We start from the raw sequence: 27,095 nt of genomic DNA, 5'->3' as shown, positions 1-27,095 counted from the left end.
CATTGGAATGTGAAGGTTCACACTCAGTAACTCTGTACCTGTGAGTGATCACTTACCATAGTACTCCCACTTTGACACGGGCGCCACGGCTATTCCACACTTGAACACGCCACTTCCTGCTCCCAGGACCATTGAGGTTACATACCCTCCATATGACTAAGAAATGGAAACAGTTATTTTTGTGGAGGTAAAGGAATTAAGGACATATGGTAAGCAAGTCGCAGTTTCCACATTTCTCACATCTTTATATACTGTGCCTCTTTTGAGATAGAAAGCATGGTAGAGAAGGTTTAAATTGGCCTTAGTTGGGTAGTATCTAAAGACTACACTTTCAGAGCCCTGGTCCCTCTTCTTGGTAGGTGTAAGGGGGAAAGTATTGAAATTTTGCTGGGTAGTACTAATTGAAGACAAAAAATGAACCAAAACCAAAACCAAAATAAAACCTCCCAAAACCAAAAAAGCAATAAACACTAAATCTTTACTGACTTGGACCCATGAGAAAAAGTCTCCCTCCTTCCCTCTCTCCTTCTATCCTTCTTTTCCTCTATCCCTCTTTCTCTCCTTTATTCTTTTTCTCCCTTCCTCACCTCCCTATCCCATTGTAATAAACAAAAGTGTAAGCCTGGGGGGACTCATCACCCAGAAATCTAAGACATTGGACCTTCTTAGATTGAAATGATTGACATGATTTTCACCTCCAAATATGTACAAACAAAAGTAAATGATCCTGCTCTGGGTTATATTCACTAAGGAAGGTGTACAGATTCATCAGCCAAACTACTCACCCAGCCCCAAATTGCAATCCGTTTGTCATCCACAAATCCCATTTTTGAAAATTCTCTAAAATACATGGAACAAGTCCACGAATTAGTATCACACTGTGTATAGAAAACTAAGATAACTGCACAAATGTGAGAAACCCTGCCATTTGTTCTCTATTTCATTCTATTAGAAACAAAGATTCATTGCTGCCAGCAATCAAATAAACACCTGAGATCGATGTCTATCATTTTTAACTTGAGCCAGATGAACAAGGTTTACTTGTGTTGGAGTCCATAAAAAGTGTGTGTGTGTGTGTGTGTGTGTGTGCATGTGTGTGTGTGTGTGTGTGTGTGTGTGTGTGCTTCACAGAAAACAAATCCTGGCTGTTTTTTTCACAGCTTTATATAAAAATTTGCAGCCCAGATGCACTTTTCTTTACATAATTGAATTTAAATCTCTCCAGATGTTTTACAGTTTGAGAGAGGCTGTCCCTGCAATGGAGAAGCATAGAGGTGTGTAGAACATCTGGGTAGGGCTTAGAAATGTCTCTGGGCCCCCTACCTGAGAACTTAAACATCATTCTCTAAATACATCCCTTCTTATGATGGGTGTTGATTAGTTAGCTCAGCACTATTAAATAAGAAGCAATTTTTCCTTGATGGATTAAGAAGTCTTTTTGTAATTAAATTGTGTTCAGGATTGGAATCCAGGTAAAGAAAGGAGAAAAAGGTTCTTTGCGTATATTTCTTAATCTTAGCCTTACATCAAAAGGTAATTTGTTTACTTAAAAATAAAATCTAGCAAATGGGGCCCTTAACTTTGCAATGTCAAGGGAGGAAGGGGACCCTTGCATTGACTTATATGTGACTTTAAAAAGCTTTGTTTTCAATTGATGATATATGTCTTAGACTGCCCTGAGTTAAGCAATATTAGAAAAACTTCAATGTAAATAGTTTTCAACTCATTATCCTCTCCACGCAAACCTTTTAAACTTAGAACACATATGTACAGAAATGTGCACCAAATCATACCTGTACAAGCTGGTAAACCTTTACAGAGTGAGCATACCTTGAACCAAAATATAGGACATTACTATCACCCAGAAGCCTCTGTGTCATTTCCCTCTTTGGAAAAAGAAAAAATGAAATGTCTTCCTTTTATTGGATTCCATAAAAATTTCACCTGAATTTGTACCAATATAAATTGGGTCGTGCAGGATATACACTTTTGTTCCTGGCTTCTTTCACTCAACAGTCTGCGAGATTCATCTGTGTTGTTGTGTATAGCTCCTTTTAGTTGCTGAAAAGCAGCTACTCATTACTTTTTAAATGGAGTTGTAGATTGTGGATAACACAATTCTATCATTTTAGACTTGAGAAGACCTGGAAATCATGCTCTCTCTCACAGAGGACCAATCTGGATAAATAAAAATGTGTTTGTAAAATATTAAAGCCTCACTCCTGAACCAATTTATCCTCTCTCTTATCTAACCTTTTTTTTTTTTTTACTTTCAAGGATAATAGCTAATCATTAACTTTGATGTAACAGACTTAGCGATACTTAATAAATTGTCATCTTCTCTCCTCTTTGGTTGTTCCTCTTTTTAAAGGCATTTTCCTCCGTCCATTTAATCATTCACAATTTTTCTCCATTTCCTAGTTTATGGTTTCACAACATTATTTAAAATCACTAACTTACTTTGCTTTCCAGACATCTATGCAGTTGGTTATAGAAACTCAAAGACTACATTTCCCATTTACCAGTTGAATGCAATTGAATGTAAGTTGGAGGGAGACCTAGTTTCAAATCCTGACCAGTCTTGGCAAATTACCTAACCTAAGAGCCTCCATTTCTTTACCTGAAGTGTAAGGTATGAACACCCACCTCTCAGGGTTGCCGTGCAGCTTCAATGAGAATGCAGGTGAAACACTGCATGTTACATGTGCATTCCCGGGTAACCATCATTCATGACTAAAATCTTTCTTAAGCCATATCACATCTATTTATAGTCTCATAACTGATGTCATTCATCCTTAACAAAGCCCTTATAATTGTGAGTGACAATGGTCGTGTTCCACAATTTTCCCAAATTGAGGGAGTAACCCTCACTCAGCAGAATGTAGGAGTCACTCCTAGGACTTCATAGCTGTCACCCTCTTCCAAGGTAAATGTACACCAAACTCCTCTACTTATCCTTGACTACAGGGTTGGCTTGCTTGTTTAGTTAGATGTTTACTCAGGGGTACATTTATCCCTCGGTTTGTCCATGTGTTTGATGAATTCTGAGTCCCAATTCCTAGAAGGTGGTAGCACATAGGTCAACTCTCTTTCTAAGTCTAAACATAATATCTTCACTAAAAATCCAGCCCAAGAATGAAAGATTCATCCCAGGATACTTTCAGTTCTTTACACTTCACAACTTTAAAATATAAGTGGAGGGAGCAAGAAATCAAATGACGTTTGAATTCATCTCCTAGTCGCTCACCTGGTTGCTTCAATTTGATCTTCAACTTCAAATGTTCCCAGTCTTCTGTTGACTGCATGCATGATCTTATCTCCTTGGTAACCACTTCCTCTGCCATCAAAGCTAGCTACTATAATGTTTTCTGTGCTTGCAAGGTAAGTAGCCCAGTTGAGTCTGAAGACAGCATCTGCTTTTTGACTACAGGGGCCTGCATATCTGTGAAAAATCCCAAACTGTTAGCCTTTGTGGTTTTCCTGAATCAAATGAGGAGTGCTTGCATTTCTATCCCCTGTGGACGGGAAGTGTACGTCTTCCTGTTCATGAGCTTGAAATCGTGCCAGCCCCCGGAGGTGTCCACAATGGGTCCTCTAAAACTTGGCAACATGACTATAATGGCTGTGTGTTTCCTCCAAAGAGGCCCATCAGTTTTATCTTTGAAAACTGTTATCAAACACAGACTTCACAGGCCAATGGTTTCTAAGTCGTATATATCTTGGAGATCAAAGAAGTAAATATTCTAATAATTGGGATAGGGGAGTTGGGTTATGAGAAAACAATGAGGATGACAATAAATACAGCTTTGAATACATCTTTCTGACTGAGCTTACAAACATTCCTAGACTACAAGTTTCCTTGGTTGGAACTTCCTTAAGGACTTTGGCTGCTGTGGGATATGCGCCGCGTGTGCCTCAGTGCCCAGGACAGTGCTGCTCACTAAGGCTCCACAAGGCACTGCGAATGGGCCAAAGCATGAACGAACACCATTCCTTAAAACTTCAGAGGAGAAACAAAGAGACTATATTGGAAGATGGGTATACTGTTTGGCATTCTATTCATTAACAAGTTTAACTCCCTCATAGCTGCATTCTTCGTATAGGCTATAACTTATCCATACACGGCTGTGTGTACAATCTCCATCAAGCCGTCTCATTTTCATTTGTTAATCAAGAGACACTCCCTACAGCTCATTGGATCTCATGTAAATACATCTTCTTTGCACCATCTACAGGACTCCTGGACCCAGATCTTCTCCAGTAAGTCTTCCCTCCCCAGACTGTCTCTCCTTTTCATCTGCTCGCTCTTCCCTCCACAGGACTGGACAAGTCCTGCTTGGACCACTTTGCTAACATTTCCCTCCCTTTCCTTAGGGATGGCAGGCAAAAGAACTTTAGTTTTAAACAAAATATTATATGACTTTAATTTTACACTAGATTTTGCAACATTCTATCTTTAAAAAGAAGAAGGCATTCATGAATTTCTTGGGCAAGTAAACATTTTTTAACATGTGAAATGCCTTGGTCCTTTCAACGGTCTTATATTTGGTAGAATAATAGCTTCCCTTAATATTAACTATGTATCAAGTTACCTAACCCTGTAAGATTAAGCAATGTCATTTTTAAAAATAGAAAACAACGATTTAGACATATATGAAAATGAAGAGGAAAGTCACTGAAAAGAATGGGCACCAAATTTACCATATTTTTTTAACTTTCCTAATGAAGGGGAGATCTAGTCATTACTTACTGGGGAGTCCAAGAATATAAAAATATCACGTTTTTGTTTTTTAACAAACGCTTGTGTCAAAATATCACTCTTTTTTTAAAGGTAAAGGATCCTTGTTGTTTAGTATTGGGGCTAAGGCCCAAAGCAAGTGAGTGCTACTGTAGTCAATATTTGACTAAATTAGGTGTAATGAGAATCAAATAGCATATCTGGACGTTTAAAATACCTCTTTCTCTTTCTTTGAGCTTTTATGTTTGGTTTACATGGAACTGTAAACACAGCAGAACAAGGCCGTGTCTGATGCTAGTATCTGTTCCCTTCTTTTTTTTTTTTTTGCTAGTAGCAACAGGAAAGTATCCCTGAGATTTCAGTTTTCCTTTCTGTATAATGGGCCCAACAGAACTTACCACATCGGCTTGCTGTGTGGACAAAATAAGGCAAATTACCTGGCATGCGGCAGGCACCCAGAACTTTTATTGGTTTGTTTCATTTTGAATAAAGGAAATGAGGCAAGTTGGGACAGGAAGAGTGGCATTGTGGTATTCTGTGTGAGGTCAGGGCAATTTTGGAAATATTGAAGTAAAATATGTTCCTAGTAATTATCAAAAATATTTTACAAAGATGCCATATTTAGACCTCACATGAGCTCTTATTTACTGCTCAAAGACTTGTGATTTCAGAACTTTCTCTAGGACTTGGAGAAGTTTGGATTATAATGAATACTTTCCTGTATCACATCTTCTCTTCACCAAAAAAGGGAATGGAAAATACCAGGCATATTTCAGGGACTAAAGAAAGAGAAACCTGACATTGGGATGAATTAAAGGCTACAAATGGGAGATGTTTGGGCAAATTTGGAGATAAGGAAACTGTGAAGACTGTTAATACCCATCTATTGCTTGTTAAAATGTCCATGAGGTAAGGATGAACATGGGGACTTGAGAATCTCTTTGGAATTCCCTTGGAGTTCAGGGGGGAAAAAAAAATCAAAACAAACTCCATATGCCATTATGATAGAAGAAGAGTGTCAACCTTCTCCATTAGAAAGATGGTAGATAACACAGGTTTGGATTTGCAATTGCAGAATGGAAGAAGCAATATTAAAACTGCTCTACAATGATTCAGGAAGAAAGGATGCATTTGGCTCTGTTTTTCAGTAAGCTACACCGGGCAAAAGATGTACAATGGTTAACTTCTAAATTATTCCCTTATCTTGAATACTTACACATCTATTAGCAGAGGATATTTCTTGGATTTATCAAAATGAGGAGGCAAGATCATCTGATACCAGAATTCTAAACAAACAGAAAGGTTAATTAGTGAAATAAGAACACTTATTAGCACATGATTTCGGTTCCTTATCTTTGTCAGTGATAAATAACATGTAGAGTTTAGCAGTTTGTTAAATTAGAAAAAGAAAATGAACCGATTTGATTCAGCACGTTTTTCAGATATAAAAATATTCTCTTTCAGGTTAAAATACTAGTTTAAGGTCAAAACAATAAAGTTGTTTCTAATGGATCTATTAAATACATCGGTGCCTTGTAAAATAAAAAGGCATCTTAGAATTGCTGATGTTTCGTTTTTACGATTCTGTTCTTTGGCATCTGATCCACTCATCTAGTTTGTTTATGGCTTATGTTTTAAGTTTCCCTCCAAAATGTTTTCCTCTTCTTGAATTTCTTTGAAGATGTTTAGGATTTTTAGTTGGCCTTAACTCTATCTTAAAATTCTGATTTAATAACATTTTTGTAATTCTTATTGCCATCCCAGACCGTAAAGCTGAGTTCCCATTTTCAGCTCTGTGTTTCACAGAATGAAATCAGGTTTATGTGGGGCAGACTGTTCTGTACGATCTTGTGCAGGTCTGTTTAATTCTCTGTGCTTGATTTAACTTTAACATCAGTTTAATAAAATTTGTTCCTAAATAATAAATCGGTTACCTCTGCTCCCAAATTCAGGCTAATTAGTTAGACTAATCTTTTTTTTTTTAAAGAGAGCGAGAGAGAGACAAAGAGAAAGAGTTGTTTCATATTTTAATAAGATTATTTCCAGCTTCAGAAGATTTAACCTGTATGGAAAAAAATCCTTATCTCTAGAGCTGTTCTTCCTTATGTTTATCTTTCTTTTGTTTTTTGTTCATAATAATTATTTTAGTTGAGGAAAAATTAAAAGTTTAAGAGTAAAATCTTTATGTAGATAGATTTTTCTTCAATTTGTATTTTGCTGGTTATTTTATGCCTTCTGATTAAATGTGCTTATGAGAACAAAAGTTTTAATCTTTATTATATTTGAGTAGAATGTCAAACTATCAGTTGATAATGATATTTTTAATAAATATGCCAAAGTCAACACTTGATCTCCCCTTTGTTTGAATCAGCACTGGTTGATTGGAAGTGTTTTACTTCCTATCTTTTGGAAGATGCACTGTCTCTCCTTTGGCGGGGGGGTGTCACATCCTAATATTTAATATGTCACATCTTAATATTCAACACCTTCTGTACCAGACGGTCCAGATAGCTCTCCAGGACTGTCTCCAGAACTCTAAGCCCTTGCCAGCTAAGCCAGATTCAAGGTCCAGCAGCATTGGCATCACATAGGAGCTTATTACAAACTTAGAATCCTGGGTCTACCCTGACTTGCTGGCTCCAAATATGCATGTTAATAAGGTCCCAGGTGATCCATAAGCACCTGCAGTTTCAGTAGCACTGCTCTAAGCTCTTCTTCAAAAGTACCCTCTACTCTCCGTGCTTTTCCTGCCATTTAAAATTGGATGACCTGAGTTTCTTCCATTATTATCCTATATTTTAAAAAGAATCTAAAATAAATCAATCTTGATGGATTCCCCCTCCCCTATGAGTTGTTAGCCCTTAATAGAAAAGACAAGCAAGCAAATAAAAACGACAACAACAAAATTACAAGATTTCCTACTCAAAGAAACCCCTTGTTCTTAGTCGTCCCTGAACATAATCCATGATCAGGCCACCAGGCCAGGGCCTATCACGGGGAGGAGGTTAGGGAAAATTCAAGACTTCTGTCCTGAGACTGAAGTTTCAACATTTTATAGCCAACCCTATTTTTTTATACAAGTTATTTTAAATCTGTTTGGGTTAAAAGTAAAATATATTAGGATATCATTAAGTTAAAAACACAATTAATACTTAATAGTAAAATAGAGTTACTAATGAGATGAGACTGAACTAGCAATAATGCATTTTCTCCAAATATTTTCCTCTTAGAATAATATATGTTACATAGAATCATACTGTATTTTTTAATTAAAAGAAAAGTAAAACTAGTGGTTCTTGTGGCAGAGCATTTCATGGAAAAATAACCTTACATTAGATTTACATATAAAATAAAATACATATTGTCAGATAAACTTATATTTAGTTATATTTTTACTGGTGTTTCCATGAAAGGTTATGTTCCAACAGAAATTTAACTTACTTGTTTTGTGCAAATAAATGAAGTCCAGTTTTTTTGAGGGCATCTGGACACCCTGCAGCATTTTATCCAAAGCTGAATTGTCTTCCAGGACTCTCAGTTCTAAACAAATAATTGAGACAGCAGTCATTTGTTACAACACGAAGAATATGGATCGTGCAAAGCAATAACAAACAAGTGGGCGATTCACTGATGGGACTACACGTACTTCAGGTTATAAGCCTTGTTTTCAAGTCATTGTTAAGACACTCTAAAGCCAAAGAAAATCCCATTGTGCTAAGTACATGTTGCTTCTATTCACACACGCTTTCCTGAAAAGCAAACGGGGGTGAAACAAGAGAAAGTACCTTTATCATTGCTGTTGCTATGCAGAGTATAGAGGGGCAGACCAGGGCCTGTTAACATAATCGGGAAAAAATATATTTTAGAGTTTTGGTTTTTTTAAAGAAGATAACATACTTTTCAAAAATTGCGTTTGTTACCATTTAACTTTGATATAATTTTGACACCATTTAGCTTTGATAGAATGACTATCACAGTGGATAAGAAGCTTACTAAGTGTTAGCTGATTTTCCTTTTCCTTAAAATGAACGCAATTTGAGTGTAAGAAGTATTACCGGAGAGGCACAGGGCTCTGGAGAATGAAACAGAAGATGCACCTCTGACCCTGCTGGGCGCCTTGCGCACATTGCTATGTCTGAGTCCAATTTCCTCATCTGTGGACTAAGCCATCCAGACCCAACGAGAGCCGCTATCCTTCCCAACTCTTAACACCGAGGTCCAGCGAGTACCACAACCTCTCTCAGGCCCCGCCCCCTTAGGGTGGAGCTCCAGAGCTAGGTTCCCCGGGCCCCAAAGGGCAGATTTCCCCCGCCCCCCTGCTGCTGCCCCCACTGCGGAGTCCTGGACCAGGCGGCACATCTGCACTGTGCCTGACTTGGATAAGCAATTCCTTCCTGGCATGAGAAAAGTGTTTTTTCGCACACACTCAGATCTTCACTATTTATCCCAACTGTGGTAGTTGCAGAGTGGAAGGTAATGTATAGAAAAAGCTATCTCGTGAGCTATTTAATTTTGATACATTCGGATCATGATATTAATTTTTACATTTGATCAGAACCACAGTGGAGGCATTATAGGGACCTGGGTTTGAATCCCTGGCTCTCCTGCTTTGTGACGTGAGATAGCATATTTATGCTTTAATCTCCTCACATGTAAAATGAGGATAATAATATCTGCATTATAGAGTTTTCTTTTTAAACGATCAACAAGATCATGAATACAAAACTTGAGCACAGTGCCTAGTATATATAAAACAGGTGCCCAAGAAATGGTGACTGGAAACAGCCATAGCAAAGAACTACAAAGAAAATATATTAAAGAAAATGTGCCAGTAAAAAAAAAAGGCTCAGATAAATGGTTTGAAGACCTCTTTCTGGCGATTCACAGTTCTTTTTCAGAATATCCAGACCTTTTCTCTCATTTTGAGAAGTAATCTAGCTTAGTGTTAATAGCAGAGGCCTGTGTTTGAATCCCATTGGGCCTCTTATTAGCTGCGTGACCTGTGAAATCACATTGTCTCTCCTTGTCCAGATTTCTTCACTTATATTAAAGAAAACAATAATAACAATAGCAACAGAAGACGAAGCTGTGAGCAGGTTGAGTCACAGGCACCACCTACATACATTTTTCTCATTTCAAGGGGCAAGTGCATAAAATTATAATCTGGGTTAAAAAATGCACAACATGTATGTGTATAAGGATGAAGTGCCTCTGTCATACATAAGCTCTGGGATGTGCTTTCAGTCTAAAGCAAGCCTCTTGGTTAGAAGAGGAAGGAGAGATGGTTAGCTCACCACTTATACGTGAGTGAAGGGAATAGGACTTATATGATATCAAGAACTCAGATTCAATAGGAGAGAACTGAGCAGGGCAGAAACTGGGCACTGAAGGGAAGCCTTCAGGGATGGAGACACTGAGCCAGGAGGGTGGTAAGAAGGTTGTCCAGAGAGGGTAGGGGATGCAGGGAGCTACTCAAGAGGGATTTTGGGGGTACCCTCTGCTCTCCCTCCCCGTCTTTCGTTCATACTTACCAGAACATCTCAGCTGATAATACTTCGCCTCTTTACTAAATGATACAGAGTAGTATTGACACCTTTCTGGATTCAGCTCACAACTAAGGCACGTCACTTTTGTGGGGTAATTAAGTTGGATTCTGTAAAACCAATGGTGGAAGTTAAGTACTTGATGAAAGGAAAAATGAAAGAAGGAATTGAATAATGCCGTATTCTAGTTTCAAAGATATCAGAATGCCAAAGCAATACTCAGAAACTTTTAAAATGTGAAAAAACTGCATGGATTAATTCATAATAACCTCAAACCTCCCGTTGTCTGGAAATATCACAAAGCATCTAATAAACTCATGCTCTTTTGTTGACATGTGGGTTGGTTTATCGAGGAATAAAAGCATTCGATAGTAGTTCCAATTTAATATATTAGGATAGGCAAAAAATAAAATAAAAAATAAAAACACAAGAGCCAGAAATTGTTCATTAGCTAAAAGGTCAACAACTCGATAAAACTCTTACTTATAAAGATTTCTTCCACCTGGCATTCCTTTATGTTCATTACTAATGTAGTATCTGGGAAGAAAACAAATGACATATATTAATTCTGTTTTTAAGCAAAAGTCAAGTACACTCCATTTAACTCAACACCAAGCACTAGCGTTCACACAAGTGCATGTGCATTAGTGCTTGCCCTTCCTTTATCATTCTTCCCTGCCCCCTCATCCTCAGAAACCATTTGTCCCCCATCATCTCAAAACAGGGGATTCTTTTTTTAACAGACTAAAATATCTGAATATGGGGATTGCTCCCTTAATTAGAGTGACAAGGAAAAACTCAAAGAAAGTCTTCTTTCAGAATAATATGACTGGACAACTAGTCTAAAGTTGACACCCCATTTATTTACACTGTTTTCCATATTTTCTGTTTCATAACACAAACCACTCGGTGGCAGGAGCTCCATCCTCCTAAGAGTGGCAGAGCCACTTCTAAACAGGACCTTCAAAAACTGCTTTGAGCAATGGCAAAACTCCTCCGTGGTGAAACCAATAAAGAATTATAAAAAGTGCCTAAGATTCTAATGAAAAACAACACTCCCTATCCCATCAATTCATGCGTGGTAGCTGACAGCCTCTGAAAAGCTTTCCATTCGCCAAAGAGTAAGGCCGAGACATGGACAAATACAATAGCCTCTCCAAGCCTTCCAAAAATCCAGTATCGGTTGAAATTTAACGAAATGCCCCTGAACGCTAGTTCAGTGTTCCAAGACGTTTAAGAAAAAGAGGCTCCAGCTCTTCTAATGCAAAGCAGGTAAGAGCAAGAGGTAGAGCTGCTTGGTGGCATGGTATCAAGTCTGCTGAGCATATGTGAAAATCATTAAGACTCCCGTATGTTAAAAAGAAAAAAGTCCTGAACACATTCCAAATAGACTACTCTTTATTTGTAGAAGATTTTTCCTTATTTCTGGGCAACGAATGGCATGATTATGACAAATATATTGATATACTACTGATTATTAGAATACTTACAGGTAATCACTGGTAAGAGCTTCTATCCCAATGACCTCCCAGGCTCCTTTTGTAATAAATGTGCAATTCTGATGGGATTTTTCAAGAAAAGAGGTTTATTAGACTCTCTCTCTGATCAAAATTAAGGAGAGGATTAAATCATTTACATCAGGAATTGGGATAATCTCGGTTCTTTTCCCCATCCCACCTTACTACAGATACCACTGGGGTATTTGAATTAGTCTGGTTATTGGTACATAGTGATCGACTTTACCAAACGATTTCCCCTTCAAGTTAGTTTCAAAAAAAGGAGATCAACCCGAAATAAATTATTTAAAAATACTCACTCTCTTATCTGTTTGGAAGTGACAAATGTGTTTGTAGCCCTCTTCGTTGCTGATGATCTTGTAGAAGCTATTCCCGTCAGAGGTAAAATGAGGTTCTGCAGGCCTAAACTAGAGAATAATAGGAAACACGAAACATGTTAAAGCACATTAGCCTCGTCTCAGTACAACTTTAGCTTCAGAAAGTCCTCCCAACACCTATGCTCAAAACCCATATTTCATTTACTTGCCGATTGCAATCAGAGGGTCTCAATAGAAAATTCTCCTCCTAGAAAATGCAGACAAAAGATAACTCCTAGGGAATTTTTGGTGGGGAGTAAATGAAAGAATAAACATGAAGAGGCTTATACAGGGCACTCAACACATAGCAGTGGTTATTGTTACCCTTAGGCATCTTCTGTCTATGGAGGATAATGCTATGGTGTCTTGATATGTGTGAGAAAATTAGCATTAGCCTTTCGGTTCTAAGAAGTCAATTTCCTCGATGTCACAATGTGCTTTCTTGAAACAGACTAATATTATTTTTGACTGTTTCTAGTTGGAGGTGGTTTGTAATTTGAGGGATTTCCCCCTCCCCCCTGTTTCTTATACATAATTTTTTTGAAAGTCAGACTTAGAAACTCTTTAATCATTTCTGGACTAGATACCATAAGGAATGTCTGTCGTATATTTCATACGGAAACATTCATATAGTTATCATCTCTATTATAAGCCTTTCCATTTTGCTAAATAGGATCAACAATTTACCCAAAAAAAATAGTTGTATGGAAATATAGAACAAAATTTCCATTTTTTACAGTTCGATAAAAGATAGTTCTCAGAACATAATGTCGTTTAAGCAGAAGAGGATCTATCCCAGCCTGAAAGGAATATATCTCTTTACGACTTCGATTTCCTTACTACATTTGAGAGCAGGTAGGAGATGGTCTTTTAAAACTGTTGGTTCACTTCACTCTCGCTGTTTCCTCGCTCATCAGCTCCCATTTTGGGAAGAAAAATGCTTCCCTCTTCTATTTAGTGATTCAAAACGAATGCATTTATGGAGCAAGCCGAGGCGTGCAGTACACTTGGTGTTCTCATTACAGAGCTCGGAAACACATTCCCCTCTCTAGACCTGTGTTCACAGCCTTATCTTTTTAATACATTTCCCTGTTTCCCCTGGATGGAGTTGTGCCTAGTAGAAATGTGTGAAAAGTGGCATCTGTCTGGTTAAATACAGAGAGGAAAAAACATATTTTTTTCAAAGAGTCGTGAGGAAGTGTAGCATGTCTCTTGCCATGGAGGAAACCACTTTTCATGTTGGCAAACCTCTCCCCTCTGCCCAATCAATGCCTGAACAAAAAGGACGTGTGAATGCTAGGGGGCTCCGAGCCCAGCTGGAAGGGGTCGCATTTCTGGACCAGGGGGCTGCACCTCTGTGTTCTGGGAGACGAGAAATCCTTACTTTTTTTATGTCATTTTGTTTCCCTCTTAAAGGGGCTTAATAGAAGTGGTCATACAAATTAGGGGCGATTCATTCTTCCTCTTTCACATGAGGTGCCATGATGGCTGCAGTGCCTTCATCGGTTTGCTTCACTCCACAGGCTTGTAGCAACGTGGCTGGTATAAGTCTGCACAAGGTGTAGCGTGAGGCATGGGAAGTCACGGAGGGTCACGTGCTTCCTTGGAGCAAGTTCTGCATCCAGGGTATAGTAAAGTGTGAACCCACGTATGTATGATTCCTCCAGAGAGAGGTGCATAGCGGGTGTGGTGTGAGTGCCACTGCGTCCCTGCCGGGGGAAGTCCTGTCCCCTGCGTTTGTGCAGAGGCTGAGGGCGGAAACCATGTTTTCTGCCGCTGAAGCGCCTAACTTCGAACGTGAGGTCAACGAAGACAACTGGTATCTTGGCTGCCTTTCAGCAACGGTTGCTTTTTAACTTTCCAGGAGCTAGAATTTGCCTAGAATATGTCTTTTGTTTTATCTGCTCTTCTCTTGAATTTTCACTTGTCCTTTTACTTTTTCCAACCAAGCATGTTGTATATTCTCTATAAAAAGACATCTCTACAGGGGACATTAAAATATTACGTGAAAAAAGGTCAACTGCTGTCTCTATTAATAGCAAATAACATAGAGGCCTCGTTTGGTATATCTGCATATTAAATAGCTCTGAGTATCTGATCCATGCAACAGAGAATCCCGTAACTCTTACAACTTACTCTTCCAACCCAGCCAGTGGTACTTATTTCAGTGTGCTGCTGTTCCTAGGGAGGGAAAAATACAGAGAGAAGTGAGATATGAATTCTACTCTTTAGCTGCAATTTGCGGCAATATAAGCAAGATTGTACTTGTAATAAGATAAAGGAAAACTATCTCCATTCACATATTTGTATGTATGATAGTACCTTTTACATAGCTGCATTAGAACATTTACCTCTCTTGCCTAGCTAGAGCTCTGTCCTGGATGTGTAACTCGTAAGCCGTCCTGCAGGCTCCTCCACATTTTCAATTCAGCAAGTACAGAAGTTTCTCTCCCTTATCCCCACCAGCTTTTTCTTATTCCTTCGTTCTTCTCTGGGTTAGTGGCACCATTCACCCAAGCCAGAGACCTGGGAATCACTCCAGACCCCTGCTCTTCTCACACTAACCCCCTCAGCCCCTGTCTTCTAGTCCTTTGACTTCTCTTGTTCTTCTCCACCATTATTGCCTTAGTTTGTGTCCTGTCGGGTTTCCCAGGTCCATGGCCCTGACCTCCTGGTTGGAGACGCTGCTGCTCTGCTCTCCTTCCAGTCTGCCCTCCACCCTGCTCAACCCACAGCTGACCTCATCAGGCAACAGATAGTTCTAGCTCATTATAATTCTTTCCTACTTAAAACCTTGAAATAGCTCTGAGTGTCTTACAAGGTAAGGTCAAACTCCTCAGAATGGTGCCTGAGCCTTAGCATATATCTCAAACCTCAGTTCTCATCATCGTGCCTCCGCCTCAACCCCTAGTCCTGTGTACCCCCAGACCCTGCAGGCTCCAAGCTCTTCACCCCAGGTGCCTTTGCACAGCCTCTGCTCATAGGGTCCACTTGCCTTCATGCTGTCCCGAATATGACAACTTACCCCAGGCCGCTCTAGTCTCCTCCATGTCATCTCGCATCCCCTTCTGCCTCCCCCCAGGCAGGTTGTTATCTTCTTTTGCCCTACATTTCCTTTGTACCTTGCTTATACACTTTTAGAGCACATTATGGTGCTATTGAGATGATTTAATTGGCAGGAAGCAAAGAGCTTGGTGTTTTACTGTGGATTCTGGCTGTCACTGTGAGCTAAGCAAGCTCCTTGACCTTACTGAGCCTATCTCCACAGTGTCTGGCTACTGTGAGTGTTCAAGAAATGGTAACTATTATTATTGATTTTCATAACAGTCTTCCCTACTAGAAAGTAAACATTTTAGGGACAGGCATGCTGCCTAATTTTTTTTTTTTTTCCCTCCAGAGCTATGCACAGAACTTGGAACAAGATAGGTATTCGATGATTGCTATATAAGTAATGAATGAGTGCATCAAGATACAGGGGCAGGCGGTGGAGGGAAGGATTTCTGGGGCAAGAATCTGCCGTGTGCCCGACCAGGGTGGAGCAGGGAGAAGAGGTGTGTGACCACAGAGCCCACTATCAGAAAAGGGCTTGTAGAGCTGTCCTTGACATATGCCAGCAAGCCTCCCCCAGGCTCTAGCCCTCCTGAGGCTGCTGGTCCCAATGGGGCTTTAATTTTGATCCACGACCTATACCTTGATGTCTCTGGGCTGGAAACGCCCCCAGCACTTCAAGGTTGGATTAACACTTGCTTTTGCCTTAATGTTGCCACCCTCTCAGCCTGGAAGTTATCTATTTACTTTCTAAAGCTGTTTACTGCTGAAAGATAGTCACAGTGTGGTAACAGATTTGTGGCCTCTAGATATTTGTTTTGCTTCACGTATACTCGGCGAGTCACTCCCCATTTCCTGAAACACGCTTCCTTGACCTTGCGGCCCCTGGCTTTCTCGGACTTTGTGAATTTTGACATCAAATTCTATTTTCTGGCTTTCCAATCACCACCACCCTTTTCCTAAGTGATAGTCTCCATAACTAAAACAGTATGACTAGTGAGAGCAGATGAACTAGACATACCACCGGGTAATATCAAATTATCTAAAAGTCACTCAAGATTTACTCACTGCCTCAGGGTCAGACACAGAGAAAGAATAGAAATTCAAGCTGTATTTCCTGATTACACTCTCCCTGTTTTCCTACAGCCCTCGGATCACACGTAGCTTTGGAAGCAGAACATTCCGATTTAACTTTACCACTGAGGAAATCCATCTTCCGGTGGTCTCATTGTAGTCACAGATATCCATGACTGAATAGTTCTGAATCCTCCGGATCCACTGCAAAGAAATCCTTTCTTCGGTTACCCATGTCACATCACACAAGTAGTAATCCCTGAAAGAAGGGAGGGAAGGAAGGATGGAGGGATGGAGGGAGGGGAGGCAAGGAGGGAAGGGAGGGAGGGGAGAAGGAGAATAACTATTTCCAGACCTTGGTACAAATAGACATTCTGCTCAATGAAATCAATCTTAATAGGAATACAATTTTAAATAGTTGTTGAAGCCATTTAACACCGCAGTATTTTACCCTTTCTTAAAGCTTAAAGTGTAATTTAATTTTGAATGGAAATGCAAATATATCTGACAGGAAGAACAACAGCTAACATCCCACAGAGGTGTAATATACATGCCTCACACCATGGCTCAGGACTTTGCAAGTCCACAACTGGCCTTTGGTGGTGCCAGGGTGTCAAGGGTGATATGTTCCCATCTCTTTTCTGCTGTCTGGAGGGACCATGACAGGGAACCCAGGGACACTGGTTGAGATTTTATTCTTTTCTGGTAATTTGATACGTTTCTCTAAAACATTTTTCCTACTAGGGAGAAACTACAGTTGACCCTTTTCTCAACTTCATTTTCAAAGGGGAAAAAATGGACTCACATCTCTGCAAAGTTTGAAAACCAAATAATTATATCCTACAAATCTTTTCTCAAGTGTCAAAATATAAATCGTGTGAAGAAATTAAGGAAACTTTTGGTATTTTAACATAAATTTATATAAATAGAGATATCTCGAGCAGTACAGCCTCCTCCAACAAAAACCTTTAACAGTGTTTGGAACTACATTTTTTTTTTTTTTTTTTTTTTTTTTTTTTTTTTTTATGCGTTACGCGGGCCTCTCCCTGTTGTGGCCTCTCCCGTTGCGGAGGACAGGCTCCGGACGCGCAGGCTCAGCGGCCATGGCTCACGGGCCCAGCCGCTCCGCGGCATGTGGGATCCTCCCAGACCGGGGCACGAACCCGCGTCCCCTGCATCGGCAGGCGGACTCTCAACCACTGCGCCACCAGGGAAGCCCTGGAACTACATTTTGAGAGATAAGTGAGATGCATGGGATTCCTAATTTACCTTTCTGCTAGCCTCCTTAAATATTTGCTCTGGATAATTTATTTTATTTTATTTGCTCCCCACACCCTAGTGCGATTTTTGTTTGACTCTTCTTAAATCATTCCTGTCCAGTGTGTGATCAAAACCTTGCTCCCTTTGGTCAGAAGAATTCCAAAGGAAATTTTTCATTCCACCCCTTCCCATCTGACCCTATCCGTTCACCCTAACATGCTCCTTTGCTCTTTCATTCACGGGCTGTGCCCACCCCTCCTCTTGTCAAGGCTCTCCTTCTTGACTGCAAACTCTCTGAGGCTGGGCCACAGCTGTCTGGTTCACAGGGTATCTCCAGGGCCTAGCAGACTACCTGGCACAAAGCAGGTGCTCACGAAAATTCTGTGGAATGTAGCACTGAACAGAAGGGGAAGTCCTGTCCCATCCTCGGGACCTAAGTAGCTCTGTCCTTCCTCAGAATTCACAGATCCCTTCCTGTCCCCACTCCCTTCACAGACACTAAATCAAACAACAAACATTTGTTGAGCGCTTAGGATGGATCAGGTGCTGGATAAAGCACTTTAAGCCTCTCACCACTTCACTATCTCCCTTTGCGGGGCAGGACAGTTACTGTGTTAATACGCCCGGGGTACCCGGGCCTCCAGGCTGTCTCCGCTACAGGTGGCAGGCACTGAAAGAAGACCAAAACCCCTCACCGAGCAGCAAAGCACCACCTTCACACAAAAAAGGGACTCCTCTCCATTTCAGTCCTTTCTCTTGCTTATTAAGAACTGTACACTGTCCAGTCTGCACGACTGGTGTCCCCTGAACACCCTATGAGGTTTTCCACATGCCTCCCTTTGTCAACCTGCCCTTCGGTCTGAAATGACTGTCATGCTTTAACTTCTTCAGGATTTATTCAAATATCCCCCGCCCGTGAGGCTTTCTTGAAGACCCCCTCCTTCTACACCGCTATCACGGGTCCCATGGTGCTTATCACAAACCGCCAGGCTGCGGAGTCTGAGAGGGTGAATGCTGCTTCACCGGCCCAGGAGCAAGGGCGCCTCATCTAGTCTAACTGCCCGATACTGAGCCCAAGGCAGAGGCATGAAGTGAGCAAACGGAAAGGCAAACCAGTCATCCCGGGGGGTAGGGGATAAATACTTGCAAAGGGAATGGAAGAATGAAACGCAAGATAGAAAACAAAAGGTTTTTAAATGAACTCTCTAGACCTGGGGTCAGAACAATGTTTCAGGAGAGGGCCAGCCAGTAAATAGTTCCAGCTTTGCGGGCTACATGCTCTCTGTCGCAGCTACTCGACTCTGTCTTGGCAGCACCAAAGCAGCCAGAGACAGTGCGTGACGTATGAGTGTGACTGCGTGCCAACGAGATGCTGACATTTGAAGTTCATGTAAATTTCACCTGTCATGCAGTATTATTCTTCTGATGATTTTTCTTCCCAACCATTCACAGAGGTCAAAACCGTTCTTACCTGGGGGACCATCTAAAAATGGGTGGGGGCAGGATTTGGCCGGCAGGCCCAGGGGTGCTAAGCCCTGTTCTATACCAGTAGTTCTTATTGTTTTATGTACCTGTCTCTAGGGGGAAAAAGGGTAGCATGGAGTCTGCGGCCAGCGTCGGCAGGATGCCCTCTTCCCTGGGTGGTTCATTGAATTAATCACTCCACCGTATGCAGTTGCTCTTAGTAGTGGTTTTCCTTCCAGGTAGTAATAGGTACCTTATTTTAAGTCTCTTTAATATACCCAAAGAAACATTTACACAAATTAGGGGAATTGATATCACACAATAGGCCTTTATTACATGCCTACTCTTTGCAAGGCAGCGGCCACTTTACAAAGGGATACCCTGTGTCATATGACTCTCAAGCACAAGTCTCTCCCAGTGCATTCAAATATGATTTGCTTTATAAAATTTAGTTATTCTGTCTATATGCACTCTCGAGGAATAAATAGATTTCATAGAGTGAGGAGCTTTATCCTGAAAAGAATTAAGAGGGTGAAGCTAACCAGCAGTGTTTACCAGAGGGATGGGTGGAGATTCTACAGAGGGAACGACTGGGAGAAGGAAATCTGAAGCCAACTGCTTATTTTGAATCCTGATTCCAGCCCTGTCCAGTGTGTGACCTTGAACGAGTCACCTAACCTCTCTACACTTCTGTTTACTTGTCTGCAAAACACGAACTCTAACATTCTTCCCGCATAAGGTCATCATGAGCTTTATGTCAGCACTTAGATGAGTTCCTGGCCCAGAGTAGACTCCACATGGTGTGAACTCTCCTTACGTAGAGAAATTACTTCACTGCTTTAGTATTAAAATCAATCGTATTCCTCTTGGACTAATCCTGTTCCAGAAGTTAGAAGAGCTTGTTGAATCACTGTGTCTAACCTGGGAAAGGCAGTCAGTGGCTCAAGGGAAGGCCAGGCTGCCTCATACGGTCCCTGGTTCCTCTTCCACCCCTCCCCCAACCACTCTAACCAGTCTATTCAGTCTATGCCTCTCTGTTTTCACAGAATAAAATTGGCATGTTGTGGAAAGTATACTTGATGATCCTGCTTGTTGGATTTTTCTGGTCTTAAGTGGGGACTTAAAACTTCCAGTAAAAACTACAATTAAGCCCTTGGTTTCCTTATATCTTTTTCATGACTCACTGACATCCTGGCCTGGTGTGATCGCAGCTCCAGGCTGGGTTATGCACTCTCATTCTGCCTCCCCTCAATTCCAAATCCTAAAGAGAAACTGATTGAAGAGAAGCGTGTTTATATAAGAATTCAAAATTTAGAGCCCGCTCCACTGGTGAACCGCCTTTATGGAGCCCTCACAGGGTGCAGAGTACACCCTGGGCTGTGGAGAGTGACAAAGGTAGTGGAGGATACAGGTTCATGAACCTTTGATCTAGAAATGGGCAGGGAAGATGCCAGATGCATGTGAGTTTCCTGGCAGACTTCCCAAATTCCATCGCTCAATGTTTTCAAATGGGGAAAAGTTACTTTTATATGGCTGACTGCTGAACCTAAAGCATAATTTTTGGCTTTTAGTAGATAAAGTTATTTAGTACCAGGAGACCCACTAATCATGTTAAAGGGTTTTCTTCCCACCTCACCTGCCCCTTTCCACCAGGCCACTTCAGAAAAGAAGAAGGCTATTTGGAGTCCATTTTCCTAAAACAACCCTTGGAAAACGTGTGCATGTGTGGGGAGAGCCTCATCTTCCTGTAGGATTTCAGCTGCTGGATGCTCTGTGATGAAAGGATGAGGCCTAAGGAGAAAATTAGTGATGGGTGCACGGGCAGAGGAGGGCCTGGCTCCAGGAGCGAGTGAATTACTACGAGACAGAGCAGAAGGTGCTGGGCAGCTGAAGAGGCATAACCTGCCCGCATTAACTTGGCCCTGCTGATCTCTGCATGAGGCTAGAAAACGAAGCACCACCGTGTACGAGAACATTTTTCTCCGGAGGGGCCCTCAGGCCTGGTTTTAGCAAAGCTGCAGCTGTACTGGTGCTAACAGAGACCAGAGCTGGGTTTGCAGTTTCTTACACAGCACATTCCTGTAGCATTTCCAGAAATGCTTCTTTGGTGAAATACGTTCCCCAGAAAATACCCACAGCGAGTAAGGCAACCCTCACCATGAGTGTGGCGTAAAGAACTGCAAAGAACAAAGACTTAAGGATTCATTCATATACGGTGAAAAATAAGTCCTTAGACTGCTTAAGTTTCCTGAGCTCTGAAATTCACAACTGTGCCTTGGAAAGTGATTTCTAAGTGGGAAAGATGCCATCTCTTCATCTGTGAAATGGCCGTGAAAATGACACCATAGGCAGCATGTGGGTAATAAATGAGACAACGTGAGCAGAGCACCGGGCACAGTCCCCAGCATAGAAAGCACCCAATACACTTTAATTCGACTATTCTATTACTCTGGCCCAGCAAGTGTGGGCCTCTGTCCTATTCCCAAGCTCCCATGCTAAGTTGCTGTGTGATCTTAAGCAAATGGGTCTACTTCTCTGAGCCTCAGATCTCTCATCTGTGTCTCACAGAGGTGTTCTCAGTGTGTTCTGGAACCCCGGTAGGTTCTGTCGATTCTGAGACTCCTGGGGGAAGGAGAAGGCACAGGGGCTGGGCCTAGAACCTGAGCAGCCACCTGCCGTTTGCTTGCTGGCACCCCACCTCTGTTGTATCTCACTTGCACAAAGGTTTCTCGCTCCTTAAAAACATTTGTAAGGTCCAAAGCCCCTTCCAGATCTAAACTCTTTCAGCGTGGGAGCTCACGGCTCATCCTCCCTTCGGACAGATGTTGGGCGTATACCAAGAGGGCACGCAGGGCTTGCTTCTCTTTCCTGGGCAGCCCCGAGCTTGTGCACGCTTGGTGATCCTTCCACTGCAGCCCTCCCCCCTGCCCCACACTGAGCCCTGTCCAATTCAGTCATTCTCCAGGATGCTTTATTTGATCCCTGGAGTCACGGAAAACCCATCTCCCCCTCCTCAGAATGCCTCCAGCCTTTTGTTTATGCCTCTGTCATAGGCGCTTTGGGAGTCATTTATTGACATGTTTTATATCCCCCACCCCATCATAAGTGCCAGAAGGGAGACTCAGCCCTACAGGACATCTATGAGTGTAAATAGCGGGTGCTTAATCAATGTTGATGGAAGAGATGGCTGGACAGGACCAAAGAGCAGATTTTAGAACCTAAAGAAATACTTTTTAGTTGACTGATAATTAATTTTCCCTAGGAATAAACAGGTTAATATAGATATTTCTAAGAAAGTAAATGAATTAATAACCACAGAGCAAAGCCTCCAGCATGCCTGATGTAGTAGGTGCAACCCTGAGAAGGAAAATGCTTCCATATGGCTCTGATGATAACTTCAGGCATCTGAGGGCACCAGCTGAATTCACACAGAGGGAGAGAGAGGCACCTCGAAGAAGAGTGCCTACGAGCTCCTTCTTTCAAGTCAGAAAGATTTGAATACAGTCCCCTACTGGGTCATTTTCTTAACCTCTAGGCCTCATTTTCTTATCTGTAAAAGAGCCATATAATAATAGTTGCTGGAAAGAGTTACTTAAAGACTAATAAGATAAAGCATGTGATGCTTTATGTGATGCTTAAAGCATGCCAAAGCATGTGATGCCCTGGGTCTGGCACACGGAGAATGCTCAATAGATGCTAGTCATTATGTAGAAGCAATGATAAAACCAACATAAGTAATGGAAAAGAAGAGAGAGCAACCTGATGGCCAGAAGTTTCATGTAGTTTGGTGTTTACAGGAAGATAAAGGAGGGGCTGAGAGTTTCAAACCACCAAGGATCATGCAAGCAAATGACGTCTGGAGGCACATCGGTGTCGCAGGGGTGCTTAAAATTAATCCACGGTTTCCCTGAATTACTCTAGGTTTTACCAGGCCCCGCAAAGCCCCGTGTGATCTGGCCTTCCTCCCATCACTCTCCTCACCACTCAGATGCTCCAGACTCTGTGGCCTCCTTGCAGGGCCTCCACTGCACCAAGCACGCTCCCTCTGCAGGGGCTTTGCACCCGCTCTTCCTCTGCCCGGATACTGCTCCCCCAGCTCTCCATGTGGCTAGATCTTCCCCTCTTCCTTCACATCACTGCTCACAGGCCTCTTATTAGAGAGACCTTCCCTGGCCTCCCCCCAACCATCAGCATCACGGCTGCCCTCCTTTGATCGTCTTCACAACATTTCACGTAACTTTACTTGTTTACCTGGTGGTTGTCTGCCTCCCCTACTTGAGTGGAGGCTCCATGACACCAGAGGCTCTGGCTGCTCCATTCATTCTGCAACCTCACCCCTGGAACCATGCCCGGCATGAAGGCATGAAGTTGGAACTCAGCAAAGAGTGTGTATGGTCAGGCCCCCCAAGATGGCTGTTCTCTTGCTCTCTGTACATCCCCTGCTCCCCTGAGTAACCTTCCTACATACTTGCCCCAGGCTCCAGCCAGTGACTATTCTTAACACAGGGGAGGTGAGGGGCGTGCCTCTCCGCTGATTTCCTTGGTAAATAATGAGCCAACCTGATGTAATCCTCCCTGTAACTGGCAATCTCCTCTTCCCCCTGGGAGCGAAGCCTGCTGCCTTGTCCTGCCCACTGTCCACAGCAGCACGCTGTGCGGTGTCGCTCCAGGACCTTGCTTCAGATGTGTAAGCTCCCGCACCCATTAAACCACTGATGTCTTTGTTGCTGACTCTGGGTTCTTTCTTTGGTCTTAAAGCTGGGCAAGTACAGCCCAACAGAGTGGTTGAATGGAAGAATGAATGACGGGCAGGGCCAGGTGACACCATGAGATACTGCCATTGATTCTGCCATTCATTTTGAAAGTGTTCTCCCTGGGAGCCGTGGAACTGTTTACAACACAAGCATTTGGGTCAAGAGTCTTACCCTATTAACACAGAAGCAGGAGGAATGATTTGTTGGGAAGTTGCATTGATGTCTGGACTGAGAGTGTTGGTATTTACAACAAAGAAATTTACAGTTGGGTTCACAGCTCCTGCCTAGGAAAAAAACAATCACAGAATTGGTATTGACAAAAGATACATACATAACAACATCACACAAGTTTAGAGCTGTACAAAAATGTCTGCATTGTGGCCATAAAATTATAAACGATCAGACACTTTCAAACAATTTAATACAGATAAAATGAACATAAGGGAGAGTCATGAAATGCAAACTTCTCATGTTCAGGCAGAAATATATATATGACTCCCGTTTAAGTAATGAATGCTCACAATTTATGCACTTTGAGCAAAAAAGGATAAACTTGTTAAAATCAATTCTTTTAATTTGTAAATATACCCTGACTCCCGAAGACAAGAAGACTGATGGCTGACCACTAGGAAGAATACCCTGGGTTCAGCCAAAGACACAATCCCCTGGGAAAATTAGTTTACCTGAGCAGAGAGCCAAAATGCTAATTAGGAAGCCATCACTTCCACTCCAAATGCAGGTTCAGTACTTTGGAGTTTTACAATCAATATTATGACAGAAATCTATAAAATCGTTTTATATATACACATAGATTTTCAATTGACAAATTAGTTAGAAATAATATGATATTTTTAGTGAGAACACTCTATGGTATTTCTTTGCCAGTTGCACTCTTCAAAAAATAACATTCCACTGAAAATACATCTCCATATTTAGCCTCTGATTTTTTTTCTTTTAACTTCCTCTGTCTCCCTAAAATGGCAGCTCTTCATAAAGCAAATTGAGGGAGTCGGTAAAAATAAAAATCCCTTCTCCCAAATTGCTTACAGCAAAAACACTTTGCTATTAGATTTTCCTATAGATGATACTGTGGCCATTGTTATTATGACACTAGTGAAGTGAAGAATCCTGGTTCCTTCCTAAACCTCCCTCTTCCTTGGCTTATACTGCTTAATAAGGCTCTTCAGTTTTCATAAACATGCATCCCGGAGGGGGAAACAGTCTTGAAAACCAAGACATGACACTATTATTCCAAATGTAGGACGGGTGAAATTTACATTAGTGCCATGTATCAGTTAGTAATACAACCTGGTATATAACCCCACTCTTCAACTTTATCTAGGGCACAGTCCAACTTCTACAAATGAGACGAGCTTGTGATTCAATCACAGCCTCTCTTTTCCTCCTTTCAAACATTTTCATTCCCCCTACTTCTTTCAAAAGCATTTTCCCCATCTTTTACGGCTTGTCATTCTTCAAAGTTTTTGGAGAAATTACAAAACCTTAAATCACACTCTTTCCTGGGATAATAAAAATACTTTAAAATTGCCACATGCTGTTGACTCCAGCAAGAGTAATCACACAAGCTGTTGAAGAGAGACTGACAATATTTTCATTAGCAGGAAAGGATTAAATGAAACCATTCTCCTCCCATCAAATCACGGAACCACTATGTAAACGGAGCATAGACCTTTGGATAAGGAATATGCATGGTCTTTGGGTACTGCAGTGACTCATCAGAGTAGAAGGAGTATTCAATCAGTGGGACTTCTGTGTCGTTAAATTGGGCATATGCTAAAAAAGTGCCGTTTGGAGACCACCACAGAGCGGAGTAAGTACTGAAGACTTCCTCTGAAAAAAGACAGAAATTGTTCTGTTACAAGAAGTAGCTGATAAATTGGCTTTGGCATTCAAAATATTGTTCTCATTAGCTTTAGTAATTACAGTAGAGTTCAACTAATGAACCACTTTGCATTTGCTGGGCTTCCAAAATCAGAGTAATACAAACGAATAAAAATAAAATCCTCCAGGATAGAGCTGGATTGTAAAAATAAGTAACCCGTTGGACCATTTTTGAATATCTTAGCACACAATATTTAATATAAACTCCACATTTTTTTCCTTATCTTATAATCCTCTAAATTTATGCCACAAAACATACTAAAAGTAAATTTCACACAAGGGGCTGATTCTCCTTTCTAATTTTTCAAACAGTCAACATGCCAGCATACGCTCCCCAAGTGGGCTCAGTTTGTAATGAGCCCGCAGGGTACTGGTGGGTGGTGCGTGGCTCCAGGCTATCAAACCAATATGGTGCCCAGAGTTTACTACTCTTGGCACAAAAGTCTTGAGAATGATGGATTTCGAATGGAAGGGAGCTCCATGAGACCCCTACCGAGAAACATCTCCTTTGCCTAGTCTAGAAACTGAAGACTCCCTTGGATTAACACCCTCCTCTGGTCTATCAGCTGATGGGTGAGGGAAGACGGTAAGATGGGAAGCAAAATGAAAGGAAAGGTTTTTCTTTCTTGAACAATGTTGCACTTGTTCGCAATTTCTGGCAAAGGTAGCTCCTTCTTATGTTTATTATGGAGTCTATTCATGGGACTTCCAATCTCTGCCTCTTAAAACGCCAAAACCTCTTTCACCAACTGGGAATAGAGGATTCAAGTAGACTTGATGGAGCCTCCTAATCCTTTACACAGAGTTAAGCCACACATTTCATGCTGTGCAGCAAGAGGAAAGGTAAAAGCAAAAGCATAAAAACGTGAATATTAGAGTTAGGAAATCATTTATCCCAATCACTTTTCTGATTCTTATGGCTTCTTGGCAAGTTTCTTCCAAATGTTTGCTTTCAATTATGACAATGGTAATGGTAGTAGGAGTAACAGTAATAAAAATAACAACAACAATAAAATATAATAATTATAATGATGAGCAGCTGCCATTTAATGCCTGCTGACCATACACTAATAAGTAACTGACATCTATTATCTCCGTTAATCCTCACAGTAACCCCTTGTGCAGATGAGCAAAGGGGCAGGCAGGCTTCAAGAGAGTAAGTAATTCACTCAGGAGCACATGACCAATAGTTGCTAAAATCAAGAATGAGTCCAGATTTGTCTGGTTGGAGTCCATCTTCTACTGTTCCTTCCTGCCTATTTCAGCACTTCTAGTAACAGAAAACCTTCTGCTTGATCAGGCAGGCTGCTCCCCCTTTGACTGCTTTATACGTATATCACTGAGTTACATTTATGCAGCAATTTAGAATTTACAAAACACTCATCTAATTGAACCCTGGGTGAGTCTATTCATAGGCTATTTTACAGAGAGGACAACTA

At 41.4% G+C, this 27,095-nt stretch overlaps 1 protein-coding gene across 3 annotated transcripts in view; it reads right to left on the bottom strand.

The window, feature by feature from the left end:
- DPP4 (dipeptidyl peptidase 4) overlaps positions 1-27,095 on the bottom strand; it is a 78,369-nt gene that overhangs the window by 16,495 nt on the left and 34,779 nt on the right. For all 3 annotated transcript variants that reach the window (XM_032637176.1, XM_032637177.1, XM_032637178.1), the window contains 14 exons: positions 25,445-25,605; positions 23,926-24,038; positions 16,400-16,535; positions 14,291-14,335; positions 12,098-12,205; positions 11,772-11,839; positions 10,765-10,818; positions 10,270-10,391; positions 8,524-8,571; positions 8,180-8,278; positions 5,955-6,024; positions 3,248-3,442; positions 786-840; positions 57-156 (listed from right to left, as the gene is read on the bottom strand). In XM_032637176.1, the coding sequence (XP_032493067.1) occupies positions 57-156; positions 786-840; positions 3,248-3,442; positions 5,955-6,024; positions 8,180-8,278; positions 8,524-8,571; positions 10,270-10,391; positions 10,765-10,818; positions 11,772-11,839; positions 12,098-12,205; positions 14,291-14,335; positions 16,400-16,535; positions 23,926-24,038; positions 25,445-25,605 (1,374 nt within the window). The remainder of the gene's footprint in view (positions 1-56; positions 157-785; positions 841-3,247; positions 3,443-5,954; positions 6,025-8,179; positions 8,279-8,523; positions 8,572-10,269; positions 10,392-10,764; positions 10,819-11,771; positions 11,840-12,097; positions 12,206-14,290; positions 14,336-16,399; positions 16,536-23,925; positions 24,039-25,444; positions 25,606-27,095) is intronic.

The sequence above is a fragment of the Phocoena sinus genome, chromosome 7 (assembly GCF_008692025.1).
Source record: "Phocoena sinus isolate mPhoSin1 chromosome 7, mPhoSin1.pri, whole genome shotgun sequence".
NCBI lineage: Eukaryota > Metazoa > Chordata > Mammalia > Artiodactyla > Phocoenidae > Phocoena > Phocoena sinus.
Note: the sequence above shows the minus strand (reverse complement) of the source record. Positions and strands in the feature narration are given on the sequence as shown.